At 57.8% G+C, this 20,261-nt stretch overlaps 5 protein-coding genes and 1 non-coding gene across 6 annotated transcripts; 4 read left to right on the top strand and 2 right to left on the bottom strand.

The window, feature by feature from the left end:
* Positions 1–401: 401 nt before the first annotated feature.
* SPSK_02849 (uncharacterized protein) lies at positions 402–734 on the top strand (the record flags this gene model as incomplete). The annotated part of the gene is made up of 1 exon (XM_016729712.1): positions 402–734. The coding sequence occupies one exon, from the start codon at positions 402–404 to the stop codon at positions 732–734; it is 333 nt and encodes a 110-aa protein (XP_016588921.1).
* A 337-nt stretch (positions 735–1,071) lies between these two features.
* Positions 1,072–4,516, bottom strand: SPSK_02180 (C6 transcription factor RegA; the record flags this gene model as incomplete). The annotated part of the gene is made up of 3 exons (XM_016729055.1): positions 1,072–4,072; positions 4,161–4,215; positions 4,303–4,516. 3 exons carry the CDS (start codon positions 4,514–4,516, stop codon positions 1,072–1,074), a joined length of 3,270 nt encoding a protein of 1,089 aa, XP_016588920.1.
* A 612-nt stretch (positions 4,517–5,128) lies between these two features.
* Positions 5,129–6,843, top strand: SPSK_02407 (uncharacterized protein; the record flags this gene model as incomplete). The annotated part of the gene is made up of 3 exons (XM_016729279.1): positions 5,129–5,132; positions 5,225–6,078; positions 6,217–6,843. The coding sequence occupies 3 exons, from the start codon at positions 5,129–5,131 to the stop codon at positions 6,841–6,843; spliced, it is 1,485 nt and encodes a 494-aa protein (XP_016588919.1).
* Positions 6,844–9,105: 2,262 nt separating this feature from the next.
* SPSK_02384 (hexose transporter) lies at positions 9,106–10,883 on the top strand (the record flags this gene model as incomplete). The annotated part of the gene is made up of 3 exons (XM_016729256.1): positions 9,106–9,705; positions 9,788–10,416; positions 10,505–10,883. 3 exons carry the CDS (start codon positions 9,106–9,108, stop codon positions 10,881–10,883), a joined length of 1,608 nt encoding a protein of 535 aa, XP_016588918.1.
* A 1,751-nt stretch (positions 10,884–12,634) lies between these two features.
* SPSK_11243 lies at positions 12,635–12,721 on the bottom strand. Its single transcript has one exon. It is a non-coding gene; the product is annotated as a tRNA-Tyr (tRNA).
* Positions 12,722–13,727: 1,006 nt separating this feature from the next.
* Positions 13,728–19,409, top strand: SPSK_02135 (uncharacterized protein; the record flags this gene model as incomplete). The annotated part of the gene is made up of 1 exon (XM_016729012.1): positions 13,728–19,409. One exon carries the CDS (start codon positions 13,728–13,730, stop codon positions 19,407–19,409), a length of 5,682 nt encoding a protein of 1,893 aa, XP_016588917.1.
* Positions 19,410–20,261: the final 852 nt, after the last annotated feature.

Below are 20,261 nucleotides of genomic sequence, written 5' to 3'. Positions count from 1 at the left end.
CCCACTAATTTCCTATTCGGATGCTGACGAGCAATGCCCGCAGGGTGAACGAGTCAAGTTTCTACAACCTGAAGGGAGCTCTGAAGAACTGTCAGCACGGGTGTATATATGTCGTTCACGGAGTACTGAAAACTTGGAATAGTTTTGTCGCCAACGTCTCCTCCATATCAGCGACTATATCTTGAACGCATCTTCAGAGCATTCTCCAGACGCCCGCCGAGCAAGCGTCCCCAGACCATGAGCTTCCTCCCATCCACCGAGAAGGGGCAACTCCCCTATTTTCTTCTCTTTGTGAGCACTCCCCAAACGACAGACGTACCAAGCAGCAGACCCAACCCCCTGTCCCGCGTCGACCGAGTTAGCCTGCTGACACCGCCGTTCTTAAGACGAGTGTTTCCGCGATGATCCATTCCGTGGTCTGCTACACGCGGCCGATCGCGTCCCTGCGGCAGTTTTCCGGTCCATCGGCGCCGCCCAAGCACGCCCTGCTGGCTCACGTGTACGGCGTCAAAAACGTGTACACCGGCCTCATCCGCCTGTATGCCGCCTACCAGATCACTAATCCGGCGCTGTACAACCTGACGACGCTCACCTTCGTCGGCGTCCTGGCTCTCTACAGCACGGAGCATCTGTTCTTCCGCACCGTCGGCACCCGCGAGGCGCTGGCCTCGTATGTCATTGCGACGATCGGCTTCGTATGGATGCAGAACTACCGGGGTTGGTACCTGGCATAAACACGACGCGCCCGCAGCGGCGACAGCGTTTGTCAATGCATCGGTGGGGATGGGAGAGGTGGCTTCGCGTCGCTGCTTGGTTCCTCTGTGGCAACGTCGTCTTCCATCACAGAACAAATGCTAAATGCACCACATCTGCGAATGCTGCTTTTCCTAACAACGGGCACGAGTCTAGCAAGTAAATGAATGGGTTCTGAGCAATTGGAAACAAAAAAGAACTCGTTGTTATACATGGAGCGTCAGTCGTTTACATTATGATCCAAATTATTATTCTGCTTGGTGAAATGGTACCACGTCAAATGAACTCCGATAATGCTGCCGTACACAGACTCTCTTCCTACACGGTCGCCGAGGCCCGCTGGATCTCGTCCAGCAACAGGATCAGACTCTCGACCATGTGCGGCCGTGCGCCCGCGCCGTGGTTGTGGCGCAAGAGGCCGGCCACGACGGCCATGACGCTGTCCGGGCGTGACAGCGGCACAACCTCGCCGGTGTCTGAGGAAATGCACGGCCGGCCTTGGCCGCGGACAAAGAAGCGCTGGAGGGCCGACGACGTGCCGCCGGCGGCGGCGGCGGCGGCGGCGTCGCCGTCGAGAAGGACGTCTCTGTCGTCGTTGGCCACGCCCGGCGGGAGACTGGCCGCGACGGCGCCGTAGATCCAGAGGGTGAGCCCCGCGTGGTAGACCATGACGGCGGTGGGGCCGGTCACGACGCCGCGGGGGAGCTGGCGGGTCCCTCGCAGGATCTGGCCGGCGTGCCACAGCGAGGTGCGCGCGCCTTCGGAGGCGACCCACTCGACAATGACGGGGTGGACGGCGCGGGCCTGGTCGCGGCCCTCCATGCCGGCAAACAGCTGGACCTGCTCGAGGACGGTGTGGGTGTGCATGAGGACGAGCTCGGTGCGCATGCCGAGGGTGGGATCGGACGCGGACAGCGACGACGAGAGCACGGTGCTGGCCGTGGCCTGGCGGAAGGACTGGATGAGCTGGAGGATCTCGTCCTGGCGGGCGCCCATGACCAGCGCGTGCCCGCGCCGCCGGCCGGCAAAGGCAGAGGCGGTCGTGGACAGCGTCGACGCCGACGTGGTCGCCATCTCGCGCTGCAGGACGCGCATCTGCACATACTCCCAGGTCAGCCCCCAGGCGCAGGACAAGAAGGTCGCGCACACGACGCCCATGTCGACGCGGTCGCAGTGGACCTGCAGAAACGCCTCGGGGTCTTCGAGGAACGCGGGTAGCGTCGCGGGCATGCTTGCACCGCCGTCCGCGCCGTGTCCACGCGCACGCGCACTCTGCAGGTAGAGCTGCTTCCACTGCTCGGCCGTCTCGGCCCCCCACAGCGCTTCGGCCGCCGGAAACGCCAGCAAGATCTCGGCATACGACACCAGCGGCGGCGTCAACAGCGCCATGGACGTGTTGGTGTCGTGCTGCAGGATGCGAAAGGCAAAGCGCGTCACCGCCTCGCGGTGGACCCAGGCCTTCCATTTCTGGTGCAAGGCCTCGCCTTCGTCGTCCGGGGTCACGGGTGATGTGGGCTGCGCGGGCCGCGCGCGTCCGAAGCTGCCGTCGCGTCGGCGCATCGTTAGCAGAGGAAGAAAGAAGCTTTCGGCGATTTCGACCTTGCGGCTGCGGCCGCTCCAGAGGCCGATGTCGAGCGTTAGCAGGTACGCGTGGGCCAGCTCGAGATCACGCGTCAGCGAATTGTCGCGCTCCCAATGGCGCGGGACGGCAATCCGCAGACACTCTTGGATGGCAAAGCCCAGCTTGGACAGGGTGGAGTCGGCGGTCAGGACCGCACCGGCCGCGGCCAGGGCGGCCAGCAGCTCGGGGCGGCAGTCATTGGGGTTGTCGTGGAAGGAGGGGAGGTGCAGCCAGGCAGAGGCCTGGGCGACGGGCGACGTGAGGTAGAACTGGAGGAGGGTGTCGAGCAGCTCGACGGTGGGAAAGGACGTGACGACACGGGCTACGTTTTCACGGCGGCAGTTGTAGGTCACGACGGTCAGGATCTTGTCGCGCGAGGTGTTGTTGAGGCGGGTGTGGGTGGCGGCCAGGGCAGCGGCGTGGGAGTTTGGGTGCATGTGCTGGGCGAGCGGCGAGTCGGGGCTCGTGTGGTCCATGACAACAGTGGTGGACGGCAGGGACAGGTTGTGTTCTTCGGCACCGCCATGGTCTTGGGCGTTGGGACGGAAGCGCCAGTAGTGGCGCTGGAAGGCCTCGGAGCCGGTTCCGATGGCAGACGACGAGGTAAGGTGGCTGTGATGGGAGGTGTTGCTGTTGTTGTTGCTGTTGTTGCTGCTGTTGTTGCTGCTGTTGTTGCTGCTGTTGTTGCTGCTGTTGTTGTTGTCGCTGTCGCTGTCGAGGCGGGGCGACGTGGTCGGTATGAATTCAGGCCCCGCCCCGGGCACCGACCCCGGCCAGGGGGTTGATGTCGTCGCTACGTGCAGACCGTCGCCCGTCGGACTGACACCAAACTCAAACGGCACGCGCGAGTTGTAGGCGTCCAGAAAGCGAAAGTCCATGTCGTCGAGATCGTCGAACCCGAGATCAAGTGTGCCATTGTTGACGGACGCGGCCGCGTCCATCTCGAGAGAGGCGCCCAGGCCCATGGGCGTCCAGTACCCTGGCATGTGGTTGATCATGGTATTATCCGGCGGCAAGGCGAGCGGTACCATGCCGTTGTTGGTGGCGGTGGCGGTGGCCGCGGCGGTTGCGCTGGCACCCTTGTAGCTAAAGTCGAACGCGGAGAGCATGCGCATAAACGACTCGGGAGGGTCGTCGACGTGTGGCTGCGGATGCAGAGGCGTCTGCGCGTGCATCGGCTGCAGTCCATGCTGTATTCCATGCTGTATTCCATGTTGCATTGGCTGCATCATGGGCGTCGCTAAGCTCAAGTCCATGTCGTGGGCAGTCATGTCCTGGGTCATGTTGGTGACGCGACTCGCCTCCAAAGCACCGGTCATGTCGTGGCCGCCACTGCTGCCATCGTCGCCGTCGTCGCCATCGTCGCCATCGTTGGTTGCCCCATCGCCGTCTCCATCCCCCCCGATTGTGGCCGGTGGCGTGACGACCATGTCGGCAGCGCGGTCCCAGACGCACACCAGCCCCTTGCTCGTGCACCGCTGGCATGGCTTGGTCTCGCTGCAGCGCAGGTGGTTGGACGAGCAGGCCTGGCAGGCACGGGAGACGCGGCTGGCCGAGACGGTGGCCGAGATCGAGGCGCGCAGCGCAGACGATGCGGCGCCGCCATTGCTGCGTATGCTGCCTGCCGTGGAGGACGAGTCGGAGCGGTCATGGCCTGCGGCATGTCGTTTCAAGAGGTCACTGTCGGTGTTGGTCAGACTGTGTGTGTGGTGGACAAAACAAACGAGGGGCGCTGGGAGCAGGGGGAGGAAGCAGGAGTACGAATTAGGTGAGCTAGGAGACGTACGCTCTGGCAAAGGCCTTGGTGCAGACTTGGCAGCGATACGGCCGGGACTGGGTGTCTGCGTTGGTCAGTACGGAAAGCTGCAGCTCGTCACAGCATGCCAACCGGGACGGAACTCCCAACTCTCAGGGGGGACTCCGCTTACGTGATCGGACATGTCGTGCCAGGTGGTCCAGCCGCTTGTACTGGCGTTTGCAGGAGCCGCACTGGAACAGGCTGCTGTTGTCGTCCGTTCCGATGCCTGCGGATGTCCCCTTTGCTGGTGACGTCCCCGTCTTCGCAGCTGGTGACGCGAGAATGGCGCCGGCAGTCGTGGAGGCAGCACCAGCAGCGAGCGGATTCGTTCTGTATTCGGCCATCGCCGTGTTTTGGTCTGGCCCGAGGAGCAGAGGCGATAGGGGAGGATGGCAGGACCAACGGATGTGGGGGAGAAAACGTCCCTCGGAAGCGCAATCAATGATGGCGGGCCACGTCCCGTATTAATAGGACCGACCAAGAGACGAGGAGAAGATAGGGGAACGAAGCAAAACAACAGATGTGGCGAAGCTGGATTGCCTCCTTTTTTTCGTCTGGGGAAGGGCCTGGCCTGTGCCCCCGGGGAAGGTGCCCGTGCGGGGAAGGAAGGGGCAGGAACGAATCATGGCGGACGCTAGTGTTGTCGCTTTGACAGTCAGTGGGGAAGGCACTATCGCGACAGCATCCATCGGGACGGCTCCTCCACATGCCGACGCGAGCAGTTGCTGTCTGCGGACGTCCTTTGACCATGCCGACGGCAGGCGAGTTGCAGTCTTTATATTGTTTTCAAATGACCCTTTGCAACGTCGGTCCATTCGATTTGCCGTTGATCGTAGCCGTGTGGACGACATGATGGGAGAAGCAAAGTGACCTGTTCGAGAAGACTGTTCGAGAAGAGAAAACAAAAATCATCGTCAAAACAAGGGACAAGATCTTCAAGCTACGCCATTGTCAAAATGGGTATGTATTTTGTAGCAATCTCTGTCGTTTCGTACAACTTGTTGCCTTTGGCCGGCGTTCATCGTTATCTACATCCCTCACTAACCGCCTAGGCCTCGCTCCCGTCCACCTCTTCTCGCATGGGTCGACCATGATGCTCGGCGAGCCGTCCGAGGCGGCCGACTACTGGAAACGCGCGGGTGACGAGGCGCTGGCCAACGGCGTCAAGGGCATCGTGATGATGGGCGCGCACTGGGACGCGCCGCACGACCGCATCGAGGTGGCCACGAACCCGACGCCGGCCAAGTCGCCCGTCGCCTACGTGCACCCGTCCAAGTACGTCGACTACCCGCTGCGGCCGGACCTGGCGACGGCACAGACGTGCATCCGCCTGCTGCAGGCCAGCGGCTTCGAGGCCAGCGGCAACGACACCTTCGACTGGATCCACGACACGTACCTCGTCCTCATCCGCATGTTCCCGGACCCGGCGACGTGCCCCCCGACGACGCTCATCTCGATGAACGCCCGCTTCGACCCGCACTACCACGTGAAAGTCGGCGCGGCCCTGCGTCCGCTCCGCGCGCAGGGCTTCCTGCTGATCGGCTCCGGCGGCGCCGTGCACAACCTGTACCGCAACCAGTGGATGCCCATGCTGCAGTACAGCGACAACTTTGCGCAGACGCGCCCGCCGGAGCCGTGGGCGCTCGAGTTCCGCCAGGCCGTCGAGGACGTCATGACGCGCAACAAGGGCCCCGCGCTGCGGCGGGCGGCCACGCGCCTGATGAAGCACGCGCAGTACCGCGACGCGCACGCGACCGACGACCACTTCATGGCGGTGCTGTTTGTGGCGGGCGCGGCCGGCGACGAGGCCGACGAGCGCGAAGAAGGCGGGCGGCTGACGGCGGAGACGTGGGAGCTGACCAACATGTGCAACAGCCAGTTTACGATTGGGAGCTGGCCGAAGCAGGTGGCTGTGTAGACCGCGCTGGAGATGGGGAGAGCCTGTCAGGTCCACTTTGTTTTATTCTTTCTTTTAGCTTGATGGTCTCTTACTACATACGTCGATCTTGTCTATGTAACCTTACTGAATTGAAAGCCCCCGCAGCGCCACGTCCATGCCTTTTGCTTGCGACGCACTCGTCGCAAAGACACCAATGACAGGTCCCACAAAGTCAGGGTCGGTCAGCTGCAGCGTGTCGACGGCATCCAGAGGCGTCCAGTCCTCGTCCTCGCCCTCGTCCTTGTCTGGTCGGAGCGATGCCGCGTAGAGCAGGCGGTACTCCCGCTCCGTGTAGACGATGCGCAGCGACAGGGCGCGGCTGGCCTGTGGCAGGTCGTGCCGCGACGTCCGCGCAATCTTCTGGGCCTTGTTCACCAGCTCGAACACGATGCTGGGCGTGTCGCCCGCAGCGTCCAGGAAGATGCGTGTGTAGCGGTGCTCGTCCTTGAAGACAGCCAGACCGCATCGGAGGCCGGCCGATTTCCACGCCGCCAGTGTCTCGGGGGTCCACGCGGCCAGGGCCACACGGCTTTGTCCGTCCAGCAGCCGCTGTCGCTTTCCCACAAACGTCGGGGATGCGTTGGGCGCCGCGAGGTCGACCGGTGTGGACGTCAGCGTGACGGCCGACCCGTCGCCCGCCAGCGTGTAGTTGTCCAGGTGCGCGTCCCGGATGTAGAGGAAGTCCACATTGCCGGCGGCCGTCTGTCCCTCGGCGGTGGACGCGGTGGATGACGCGGTGGTCCGCACCAGGCCGCTGGGATGCGACGCGACACGCTCCAACGTCAGCCAGCCGTCGTCGCTCCAGGTCCCGCGCGTCACAAACGACTCGCGGCCCATGATGAACCGGCCGCCCGCGTCTTTGCGCACGCCCAGACACACGCCCCACCACTGGCCCTGGTCGTCCTCGACCAGGTCGCAGTGGCCCGTGTAGCGGATGTACGCGTCCGTGCCCTTGGCCGTCAGGATTGGGTTGTGCTCGTACGCCTCGTACGGGCCCCACACGCTCCTGGACCGCGCCGTCGTAATCATGTGGCCCTCGTGCGTGCCGCCCTCGGAGATCACGAGGTAGTACCACCCGTTGCGCCGGTACATGTGCGGGCCTTCGGGGTAGATGCCCCCCGTGCCTTTCCAGAGCAGACGCTCCTCCGAGAGCGCCGCGCCGGTCGCCAGGTCGATCTGGAACTGCCGGATCGTCGTGTACGGCCCGGGGCCCGCCGAGCCGTGGACGTAGACCTTGCCGTCGTCGTCAAAAAAGAGACTCGGGTCAATGCCACTGAACTGGAAGGGAACGGGGTCGCTCCAGTGGCCGGCCCAAATGTCCTGCGTGGACACAATAAAGTTTTCCGTTTCCTCGTTAGGCTGTTCGTCACGGCCCTCGCCGGCCGCCGTGCGGATCACGTTGGTGCACACGACGTAAAAGGTGCCATTGTGGTGCCGGATCGTCGGTGCATACAGGCCGCCCGTGCTGGCCATGACCTCCGTCAGCGTGTCGCCATCGTACAGCGGCGTGAGCCGTGTGTCGGCTTTGGCCAGGCTGAGCTGGCTCTGCCGGTGAATTGCGTTTCCTACATGTTACTTGTAAGAGGAGTTACGATGTAGATTTAAAAAGTCGGAAGGTGGACGTACCGATTTGCTTCCATGAGACAAGATCCTGGGATGCGTAGATGGGCAGGCCAGGAAACATGTGAAAGGTCGAATTGACAAGGAAGAACCATTCGCCGACCTTCACAATGGAGGGGTCGGGCGAAAAGCCGGGAATGATGGGGTTGACGGGGGCTGCCATGCTATGGTTGGAGGGTGTTGTGACGAATGTTTTGTTTGTGTGCCGTTTGTCGTTGCTTGTTATTGGGGTCTATCATTCTTTGCGAGTCGTCTCGTTAAAATACAAACTGTAAGCAGGGGTACTATCTTAAACAGACACAAAAGATCTCTACCATATGAACACGGAATTCACTCCGCCATGCCTTCTCAACAGTCCGCTGCCGTCTGAACCGAGATCTCTCTTTATTCTGTTCTTCTTTACCCGGTAACGTAGTTAGGACACTGCGGGGTCTGGTTTGGTTCGTTGGGGAGTTGACGAGGGCATGTTCTGTGATGAAGCCGACCTTGGTATGACGAGGATGTTGTCCAAAAGCGAGCAGCACATCGAAATGCTCGACAAAGGACAAGGGTTGGACGACATTACGACGCAATATACCCCGATACGACGCGACAAGGATACTCCAACTCATGGCAATTTAGCCGTTGTATGACGTATTTCGTATATGAATGTGGTTCGTTGCGGTAGACTGTTAGGGCAAACGACATATTGCAGTGGCCTTTCTTTGTTTGGCCATCTTCATCGGCATCATCGCCAACATGGATGGCTCTCGCCATTCATTTCCACTCCACCGTTCGCCTTGGAGATGTTTCTCCGTTACCTGTTTTCTCCTTGCATCCCCGCGCGTCTCTTTTTCTACTTGACTTTTATTTAGCCTGTTTATAAACACGACCTCGTTCTGCTCGCTTGCGTAATATCCAAACAAAGAACAATTCAATCGCGACCACGACTCTCTCTGCCTCTCTGTCTTCTCAACAAACAATTCCATCATCACCAAGCCATGGTCCTGTTGTCGCTACTGTTGTGTCCCCGCACTCGTACCACACATAAAGAATTAGCCTAAATTATCCATGGGCAGATGCCGTGTTGACAAGCACCTGCATACGCGTACACGCAGTAGGCGCCCAAGGGTCTTCCCCGACGTTCCCCACATTACCCCGGATTCTCACTCCGCGCATGCCATGGCCATATGCGGTAAGAACCCGTCTCACAACACATGGAGACGTACTCTTCACGTTGTAGGCGCGTGTAAGTCTGAAGATGCATATATTGCAAAGCTGGTCGCCAAGTCGTTCCACAATAGCAATATCCACAGACGCACACCATATACGACGAGTTCAGTCCATATCCCTCCACGTTTTATTGTCTTTTCATCCTATTGTCTTGCGTCCATCATGGGAGTCCATGTCGGTGCGCCGTCGAGCGCCGTGGCCGCGCCGGAGAAGCCGCCCAAGGGCCACTTTTTCTTTGCGCACCGCGTGTTCCCGCGGGCCACCTGGTACAAGCGGCCCAACATGCGCCGCCTCTACATCTACATTGTCGTCCTCATCGCCACCAACACGGCCAACGGCTTTGACGGCTCCATGATGAACGGACTGCAGACGCTGTCGTACTGGCAGAATTTCTTCGACCATCCGCACGGCTCGCTGCTGGGCCTGTTCAACGCGTCCATGAGCCTCGGGTCCATTGTCGGCCAGCTGCCCGTGCCGTACCTGATCGACTGGTACGGCCGCAAGCTGGGCCTATTCGTGGGCTGTCTCATTATGCTCCTGGCCATTGGCCTGCAGTCGGGCGCCCAGAACTTTGGCATGTTTATTGCGGCGCGCCTGGTGCTCGGGTTCGGCAACACCATTGTCATGGGCGCGGCGCCGCTGCTGATTGCCGAGATTGCGCACCCGCAGGACCGCGCCGTGCTCGTCACGCTGAGCGCCTCGTCCTACCAGTCGGGCGCCTTTATTGCCAGCTGGGTCACCTACGGCACGCTCCAAATTCAGGTGCGTTCTCTGCGTTGTTGCTGTTGTTGTTCCCTCCTTCCTTCCCTCCTTCCTAGACTGACACACGGGTACTCCCGCGTAGAGCGACTGGGCATGGCGCCTGCCGAGTTTGCTACAGGGTCTCTGCACGATCGTCATTTTGGCGACACTCTTCTGGATTCCGGAAAGCCCGCGTTGGTTGATTTACAAGAACCGCGTGGACGAGGCCCGCGACATTCTCGTGCGCTACCACGCCGAGGGCGATGCCGACGACGAGTTTGTGCAGCTCGAATTTTCGGAAATCAAAATCGCCATTGCCATGGACAAGGAGGCCAATCAGACCGCCTGGCTCGATCTGGTCCGCACGCCGGGCAACCGCAAACGCATCGGCATCATCACGGCCCTCGCGTTCTTCAGTCAGTGGTCAGGAAATGGGCTGATCTCCTATTATTTGACCTACGTGATGGACGCCGTCGGTATCTCCAGCGCGCAGACGCAGCTCGGCGTCAATGCCGGCATGAACACCTTGGGGCTGGTCGTCAACATCGGCCTCTCGTTTGTCGCCGACCTGTTCGGCCGTCGGCCGCTGTACCTGGCCTCCACGATTGGCACGCTGGTGGCGTTTGTGCCGTGGACCATTATCTCGGCCCGCAGCGACATTGCGCCCAGCAAAGGTCTCGCGGCGGCCTTCATCCTCTTCACCTACCTCTACACCATTGCCTATGGTATCAAGTACGCTGTCCCTCGCCTGCCGCTGCACGGTCCACCGCCCCTCCATTCTTGTTCCTGTATCCTACTGACCGCACGCATCATGCCACAGGTCCGGCATCATGGCCAACTACACCACCGAGATCTTGCCCTACGGCCTTCGTGCCAAGGGCTACACCTGGCTCAACTTTTGCGTCTGCCTCGCGCTCTTCTTTAACCAGTACATCAACGGCATTGCTCTCGACGCCATCCACTGGAAGTACTACATTGTCTACTGCGTCTTCATTACCTTTGAGATCTGGGTCATCTGGGCCTTTGTCATCGAGACCCGCTACACCCCCATGGAGGAAATCGCACGGTTCTTTGACGGGCCCGACGCCGTCGACATTGGCGAGGTCGCCGTCGCCGGCGTCAAGGAAAGCGGCTTGGACCTGGGCGATGCCGCAGACGTCAAGTCGGCCCAGTTGCCGGCTGTTCGCGAAGTAGAGTGAGAAGTGTGGTGGCGGGATGGAAGTCTGTTGAGGGCGTGTCGGAACGAAGATGCCAAAATGGAGGACATGAACATCGGCTGCGACCGTGAACGAACATATCCAACCGGGAAACATGTTCTACATCTGCAATTTGTATCTCTGTACTCAAAATCTACGATACTCTTCTCACTTTTATCTCATATTCACTTTTATCTCGTATTCACTTTTATCCCGTACTCACTTTTATCCCGTACTCACTTTTATCCCGTACTCACTTTTACTTGTTTTCACTTCGGACGAACTCTCACGTTCACTTCAAATCGTAGACGGATAGTCTTCGTCTTACGTTTACCTTCTTACTGTCCTCGTCGCTTACCTCTAAGTATTACATTTTAAACGGAACCCTTCCCCACCATAAACGTCTCACTTACCCTTCTTCATCCTTTCCTCTCGTCCTCTACACCTTCCTCCAACTGCGACATATTCGTCTCTCTTTTATCTTCTCCTCTGCGTTATCTTCACACTCTCTCTTTCATCTCCGTACCAGACATCCTACATTAATCCTGTCACCTGCAATTCATTCACGGATTCCTTACCCTCAATGATTAGCAGCTGTCGGTCATGATAACGTTGATTCGCCCTGTTGAGTCACCTCGTTCACAGATATCCTGACGTCCATCTTTTTTTGTCGCCTCACGCACACAGCGTCTACTTCTTCCAGCCTCTTCTCTTCATCTCTTCTCAACTAGTTAGTTGACTAAACTCCCTTCCACAACTCTAACAGAGCAACTCCAGACCACTCGACCACATCCCAATACACTTTTAAGCAACCACCTATCGTGAGAACTGCGCCAATTCACAGCTCTCTTTATCCGACACCATATACGGCACCTCCTTTTGGCCAGTCCGGCTGTACTCTCACAAGAGCATCAGGCTCCCATGTAAATATTTCTTGGAGTATTCTCGGATGCCTTTTCTAACCATTCACTGACATTGGTATTGGTATATCCTTGATGCAGCGAGCCCTGATTTGTGTAATTTCTCACAGAAAGAATGGCAACGGACGCTGTCATTGGAACGGATCTTGTTCGGGCACGGGTCAAAAAAAGAAAGGAAAGGACGCATTTTGCGCCTTCCAGTACGAAAACGAGCACTGGCACAGCGTTTGGCCAAGATGGCACGTTAAGCATTTGCGACATTTTGACACCGAAGGTATGTTAGGTCAACGTTATAGCGCTCTATGCAATATGACGACTGGAGGGGACGACGACAAGCCTTGGTTCCCACGGAAAGACGGTCATGACGATCTGAAAGACGACCCTTGCCCAGTTGAAAGCATGATCCGCGCAAGGATCAAAGGAGGGTGAAACTGACGCGACTGTGATGGGCACGAGAAAGAGAACACGCAAGTGGCGCTAGGCAGCCGGAAGGGCGGTGGTATCGTGGTCGAATCGTGACTTTATGGAAGCGACTTTTTTTTTTTTGCGATTCTTAGAAGGATCCTTGTAAAGGCTACTATTACAAGTCTGGTGAAGTGGTATGACTTTTCCTAAATCGAGTTTTTTTGTTCGTCTTCATATTCGTAGTCTCCAATTCTAAATTCCATCGGTTGGACGTCACCGCCGCAGCTACCTGATGGACGCTCATGTTCTCTCTCTGCAATTTGTAACTTTGTACTCAAAATTCGTAATGTCGTTGTTTGCCAAAAATGAACGAAAGCCAAGTTGCAACAAATGAAAAAATCGTCGGCAAAAACAAAAATAAACTCGGAATCTCCCGAGCCGAAGTCGAATCGGCGACTTTTCGATAACAATGTAGCCATTACAGTCGAACGTGATCACCAGCTACACCATCGGGAGTGACTAAAGTCGTAATATCCGATTCTTGGCAGCCGCGGCAACTAACAGACTTTTATGCGGTGACCTGACTTACTATGCCCACACCAATACAGTTTTAGTAGTCGACTTACACGGCGAGCGCGAACGTGCTCCGTCGCGACCCCTAAAGCCGCTGTGCCGACATTGCAAAACCCGCTATCCTGCGCCTTGGGCGCTGTAAATTTGTTGAGCTTCCAGCGTTGCTGGTCCACACGTCCCGCTATCGGTTGATAAATCTTCAGTGCTGTCTGTAGCGACATGCGGAAATGAAAATAAATTCTAATGCCACAGTAACGTCCAGGGCGTCGTGGCTTTGGTTGTGAACGGAAGTTGAGTGCAATATGATGAGCAATACGAACAATCCAATGAGGCAAAGGCCTCAATTGTGTCAATAAGGGTGTGCTACATCTTGGATCATGCACATCGTGTCTCCGTATATGGCGCAATGCAATCCCTCTAATAAGTCGGTGGCCGTGTGAGGGACCGGGAAATGCATCCACAAACAAACTTTCCGTGTAAGCAATGCATGCACAAGTATGAATGTATCTCAAGTTTGTCCAAGTTTGTAAACAATTTCGTCTCACCTTTCCATTGCCTTTTCCATCCCAAGTTGCTATTCTCAGTCTCGTGTCAGGAACTTATCGGCTGAAGCTTCAAGGTTCAAGCACCACAACATATCTCAGCCTCACCTCACCTCACCTTATTCCGTCCGAAGTCCTGCTCACAATCCAGTTGCGGCAGAGAGCCTCGTGTAGAGGGCATTTCCGTTCTTCTAATTTCTTTTCCCTCAACTCTTTGACAGCAACACGCTGTTGCGCAGAGGGCACAAGTGATTGTGTCACCACGACGTTGTCAACCCTAACGTGCATCAATGCTCTCTCCTTTAGCGTTGATTTAAACAAGTTACTGCCTCTTCATTCGTCCCTCCACATCTCAACTCTCCATCAGACCGATCTGAAACAAGCTCCAAGTTCCAACGATCACAGCCATGGCCGACGCGCAGACAACCTCAGCGCACCAGTCATCTCAAGTGGCTGTCGCCATAGACGACGTTGCGATCATCCCAGACGCAGTTGACGACGACAGAACGATTACAGACATTGATGACGATGACGACCGGACCATCACAGACAGCCACGTCGACGACGGTGCAGCAGTGTCAACCACAACGGAGAGAAGAGCAGCCTGGCCGGTCAATGCAGGTAGTACCGCCACAATGCCCATTTTCATCGATGATGTAGCAGATGCTCTGCCGACGGTCACAAACAAACCACGCGTGCACGAACCCAATGTCAACGTGAAAAAGGAAGACGACACCGTCAAGGAAGTAGAGCCACTCTCCGCGCCCATCCTGCACGATGGCCAAGTTGGCGGCGTATTTTCGATTCTACCGTTTCCCAAGCAAGAGGACAGCCGGGTCACAGCTGACAGCAGAGACAACACGGCAGCACACAACACGAAAGCCGTGGCAGTCGTGGCAGCGCATCATGCCCAACAACATCAAGTGGATCAGACAGGCGCGGCCCGCCCCAACAAACTGCCGCTTCAGGACCTGTTTGCCGGCGTCGACTTCGACAGCATCGATCTATCGGCCATCTACGAACACACCCTTGACCAGCCAGACATGTTCTCCATGGACCAGGGTGTCGAAATACAGCCTTTGGAAGATCCTCCCGCCGCAGAACACCATTCTACAATGTCTTCGTGTGAGGCCCATTTTACAGCATTGGGCGATGACTGGCTAAACAAACTAGTCGTCACTGATGCTCCAGACGACAGCAAGGAGACCCCCTCACCAGAACGGGCAGACAACAATGCCACAGCGGCTCAAACAAACGCGCGCACAGACACAGGAACCGACGCTGGCCAGACGGAGGCTTTAGTCACCGAGGCGGGCGTGTTGGGCGACGAGGGAGCGAGCAAGCAGGCCGCCAATGGCAACATCTTGGAGGCAAGCGGCGTTGGTTTGGCCATGGACGTTGGCATGGGTAGTAGCACAAACCATACAACCAGCGACAAGATTACAGATGCACGACGGAACACTCCAGTGGACATGAACTCCGAAGCAATGGTGGCAACCAATGTAATGGCTACGGTCGATATCGTGACTCCCGTGTCCACTACAAGTGGGAAGATCATGGACTCGAATTCTGGGGAAACCGGCATCGGGACTACGGAAGTGGCCATGGCCATGGACCCGAACATACCACAGGAAGAAGCTTCGGAAGTCGACAAAGACAATGCAAATACCACAGGTCATGAGAACAAACGAAGTCATGTAGGTCCTTCGTCATCTGCTCCAGCAGTTGCACCGGAAGAGGCGGTCGCAGCCCAACTGGCAGCTGCACTGCGCGCAGAGTCACTGCGCCAAGAGCCGGGAGAAGCAGCGCACACCGATGCAGCCCGGGCCGATGCACCCCAGGTGCCCGCTCAATTGCCAGCCATGGACATTGACACGGCCGCCGATACCAGCGCCGTTGCCAACACCGATGTCAACGCCGATGCCAACGACTCCATCTTTGTCGACCGACATCCAGAGGTCGACCAAGAGGACCTAGACCTCGAAATTGACGACGTGGAAAACAGTTTCTCCGTCCAGGGACCCGGCTACGCATGGAACGATATCGACGCCATGACCGAAGGCCGCGGCATCTGCGTCCTGGAGGAAGCCGTCACCAGTGCCACGGCCATGTGCCACAAGGTGGTGGCCGCCCTGTCGTCGGGGTCGGCCGCCGACGCACGCATCAACGCAGCATACTGGAAACGCGAGTTTGCCCGAATCTGTGAGGCGCAAGACACGTTCGCGGTGCATGTTGGCGTGTCGGGTGGCACGGGCGCCGGCAAGACGACGCTCATCAACGCCTTGCTGAACATGGACGAGCTGCTGCCGTCGGGCAGCGACGGCGCCGCGACGGCCACGGTGTGCCGCGTGCATAAGGCCAGAGCAACCGACAAAGAGACGGGCACAGAGGCGGACGTCGTCCCCTTCCGTGCAGTCGTCACGTTCAAGACCGAAGAGGGCATGTGCAAGTGGCTGGAGCCGATCCTGGCGGATGTGACAGATTACTACCAGTACAAGGACCGACAGGCACGGCGAGAAGCGGCCAACGCCGGCCGCGAACCAGACACCGACGACGACGATGACGACGACTGCGAGTCCGGCGCCGACGACGGTTCAGATGGCGAGTACATCCCACCCAACGAAACAAAGGAGCAGCGCAAGAAGCGTCTGGAGGCAGAAAAGGAAACGGCAGACGAAAGAGAAGCGAGACGGAACGAAAAGGCCAAAGAAAAGGAAATAAAACGGCGCGAGACAGACGTCGACAGCGTAACCGCCGATTCTTTCGATGAAGAGTTTGACGAACAGGGCCTCGTCGACAAACTCGTCTGTGTCGAGGCTGTTTTTGGCCTCGGCCTCGAACACCTGCACGGTTGGACTGTCAAGAAGCTGCTCAACAAGGACAAGTTCCCCATCGTCAAGTGCGTCGGGCGCACCAAGACGGTCTTTGGCGAGGAGGCTGGGGCATTCTCCAGGGCCGTGAAGCCTTACCTCGACAGCACACCCATTCCAGACGACTATGACTTCGATGATTTTGACAACAAGGATGGGGAGGAGGGGGAGAGCGACGACGACGACGACGACGACGAAAATGAGGAAGGGGAAGAGGACGGTGAAGAGGAAGTCGAAGGAGAGGAGGGAGAGGACGACGAAGAAGCAGGAGACGAAGATGAAGATAGTGGAGGTAGCGAGCAAGGGGAAGAAGACGAGGACGACGTCGTCGCATTCAATATGCCCACAGTCCTCTGGCCCATTGTCGATCAGGTCGATATCTACCTCCGCGATGCTCCCCTTCTGGCCAACGGCATCGTACTGACCGACCTTCCCGGACTGGGCGACGCCAACGAAGACCGCGCGAACATTGCCAAGGCCTGCTTCGACAAGCTCGACATCACCATGGTCGTCACCCCAGCCATCCGTGCCAGCGACGAATCCTGCGCCGTCAATCTGCTGTCGGACAGCGAGACCCTGCACTTGCGGCTCAGCAACCGTCTGGGAAAGCGAAAATTCTGCGTCGTCACCTCCAAGACCGACGACTTGGACTGGGAGAAGTACATCAAGTCGACGGTGCGGCCACAACCCGGCAGCGTGTTGGCGCACCACGCATATGTCTATAGCATGCTCGAGGCGCAGCTGGAAAAAGTTGCCGAGCAGCTGCAAAAGGTCGACGACGCCATCGTAGAAATGAACAACGACCTCCAGCTGGAGGAGCACAGCATCGGTGCGGACGCCAGCCAGAAGGTGAGGGCCTTGAACCTTGAAATTGTCAGCACCAAAGCGTTTCTGCCGCCACTGCACCAGCGGCAGCGGGAGCTGGAGGCATGGCTGACGCACTACACCGGGCTGCTGGCGTTCCGTGCAACCGAGTGGCGCAGCAGGAAGATTCGCCGCAGCATCCAAGAGACGTTCCGGCGCAAGACGGTCGGGGCCCAAGCCAAAGCCAACGCAGGCGCCAAAGGCAAAGGGAAGGCGAAGGACAAGACGGCCGGTGACGGCAACCAGGAACAAGCATCGTCGGTTGCCCCAGTCGAAGCACCCGTCGTTCCAGCCGCTAGCGACGAACCCAGAGAGCCAGAACCCATCGAAGTGCTGCCGGTCAGCGCTGGGGCGTACTGGAAGATCTGCAAGCACAAAAGACACGGCAGCAGCCGGGGCGGCAGCTCCAAGTTCGAGGAGGGATTCCCAAACGTCGTCTATACAGGCGTGCCGGCCGTGCGAGCGTGGATCCGGGCGGCGACAATACCGATGCGCCAAAAACATGCCACGACGCTGCTCAAACGGCTCACTGTTCTTTTGAACCAGCTGAAGGCAGGCTTCGGCGTGGTATCGGAAACGGAATCAGCACCAGCACCAGTCCTGACATCCCCCCCTTCGCCGTCCGCAGGTCCAAATACAAATGAAGGACAAGGGCCAGAGCTCGTCACACCCACAAGTGGTCAGGCGGCCCACGTAGTCGACAATCCAGGAGAAGCGGTCCGCGAGATTCTTGCCAAATTCCAGGAGGTCCTAGGTAGGAACCTCGACAACTGTACCAAGAAACTCGAGGTGCAAGTCAGTACGTGCAATCCCATGATTGAAGCGGCGTTCAATCAGCCAGCGGTATTGCCAGCGGCCACAAGAGCGGGATCGGGGGGGGCCGACGAAGAAGCTGATCCGGGTGAGGGTGGGACGGTCAGCAAGGCGAAAAGACCCACCTTCAGTGCCCCTTGTCGCCGAGCCGTCATGGAGGGCGTCAAGAGCTGGCAATTCCGGACCATCATGAAGAATGGCCTGCCAAAAGGAGCAACGGTCCGCAACGCAAACAATGGAAAAAACAAACACAAGCCCGACATGTACGCCACGACAATGCTCAAGGACGTCAACGGGAAAAGCGTGCGCATGCCCTGGGCCACGCATGCCGCCATCATCCGCCGCCAGGGCGGGCCCTACCTGAGCGCGGGAAAACATCCGGGGGCGTACATGTGGATGCGCGGCATGACCGACCTGGTGTTGGCCGATGTCGTGGGCCAGTGGGAAGCGAGCCTGCAAGAGCGCCTGCCGCGCGAGACAGAGACGGCGCGGCGTCTGCTCCTGGACGCGTGGAGCCGCGCACTGGCCCGTCTCCGCGTGCGCCTCCCGCCCTTCTTTGCAGGAAGCGAGGCCGAGGCCAACCTGCGGCAGCACCTACTCGCCATCTTTGCCATCCGGGACTGTGCTGTCGATGCCGCCCAGACCGCCATGGAACACGTTGCTGAGCAGGGCAAGGGCGTGGCCATTCTCGTGGAAGGCATCCTGGCCAAAGGCTGGAAGACCACGTTCAAAACGGCGTCCGACCTGTCGGGCAAGGGTGTCTTCAACGCGCGCCAGGCCATGATGGAGCAATTCGCCAAGAAGAACACGACAAATCTCGTCAAGAAGACAATGCAGGCCATGGACATGCAGTACCGCGAGAATATCGGCGTGTTCAAGGAAAAGGTGTCGGAAATTTGTGAAGAGAGCCTCGTACAGATCCAGCAGGAGGTCGTGGCCATGTTGCGTCGGGTCGCCGGCACAAATGCTGACCTTGGCTTTCGGCCGCGCCTCGATGAACGCGCCCGCCGCATTCAGGGCATCATTCTCGACTGGGAAGGCGACTGGAAGACGCCGGATGCATGTGCGCAGATCGATGTCGATGTCGATGTCGATGTGGACAGCGGCGGAGGGAGCATCGGCTGCAGCGACGAGGCGTCTTCGGCCATGCCCACAGACTATCCTCCAGGGCCCCTTGATCCATCGCTCGAAGATCTACTGCCCGACATAACGGCCAACGTCGATGACGACGGCGGCGACTGTGGTGACGAGGCCCTCAATGCAGACTTGATGGTGGTTCCGGGCAATTCCAATCGCGCCAACAAACGCAAGGCGGCCAACGGTGGCGGCAAGACCAAGGCGCCGGCGAAGAAGCGAAAGACGGCAGCAGCACCAAAGAAAGCAGCGGGCAAGGCTGCGGGCAAGGCTGCGAGTGGAAAGACGGCTGCAAACAAGGCTGGAGGATCCAGAGGTGGGAGGGGTGGAAAGGGGGCTGCAAGAGGAGGCAGAGGGGGCAAAGGGGACACAAGAGGAGGAAGGGGAAGAGGAAGAGGGAAGAGCTAAAGTGGGGCAAAACAGCATGTGGTGACATCCAAAATTGGAAGGATGCGCGGAGGAAAGACCGATTGCTTCGTATCAACGACGTCAAATGCACGTCAGTTGGACCAAACTTTGTCAAATGCGATGCTTTTCTTATATCCGTTTGTTGAATTTAATTGTTTTTATTTGAGCATAACCCCCCCTTTTTTCTTTATAGAAATTTACTGTGCAAACTTGAATGCTTTTTTTATGGATTTGTGTTGAATTTGTTTTCAAAACGAAAAACAATAAATAAACGACAACAAAAACAAAAACAAAAACAAAACACATACATATCCAAGATCTTCTCTTCAATAGCTGCATTTGCTATTTCTACTGTTTCACCTTTAATCTTGACCCTAGGCTAAATATATCTCAAAGGTGGGATTCTTGCATAGTTTCGCTTCAATCTTCAGGCAACATCGTGCGAAAGTGTGATCCCAATACGAGGTCGTCCCGCCTTTTAGACGGCTTTGGTTCGTAGAGACAAATCCAGGCAATCGCTGAACCAACCAAACGAAACAGGCGACAGGCCGTCCAGTGAACCAATGCCGCCGGCTTCCACAACCTTCTCCGGTTTGTGGAGTGTTTATTCTTTTCGCAAACAGAAGGTTTGTTTGTTTTTCATGCAAATCTACTTTACAGTACATTCATATCTCCGATAGTAATCTCGAATCTCCATCCGTCGAATCTTCCCCGGTATTAGAGCCCACTTCATTCGGCCCATCTCGGACTGCACACTCTTTCGGGGTTGGTAATACTTCCCCTGGACGACGTTTGCATCGGTGCTTGTCTGTTTCCAAAACGTGCTAACGTCCCCTAGTTTCTTAAGATTTT

This window comes from Sporothrix schenckii (genome assembly GCF_000961545.1).
Source record: "Sporothrix schenckii 1099-18 chromosome Unknown Cont43, whole genome shotgun sequence".
Classification (NCBI taxonomy): domain Eukaryota; kingdom Fungi; phylum Ascomycota; class Sordariomycetes; order Ophiostomatales; family Ophiostomataceae; genus Sporothrix; species Sporothrix schenckii.
This window is presented reverse-complemented; position numbering and strand designations above follow the sequence as displayed.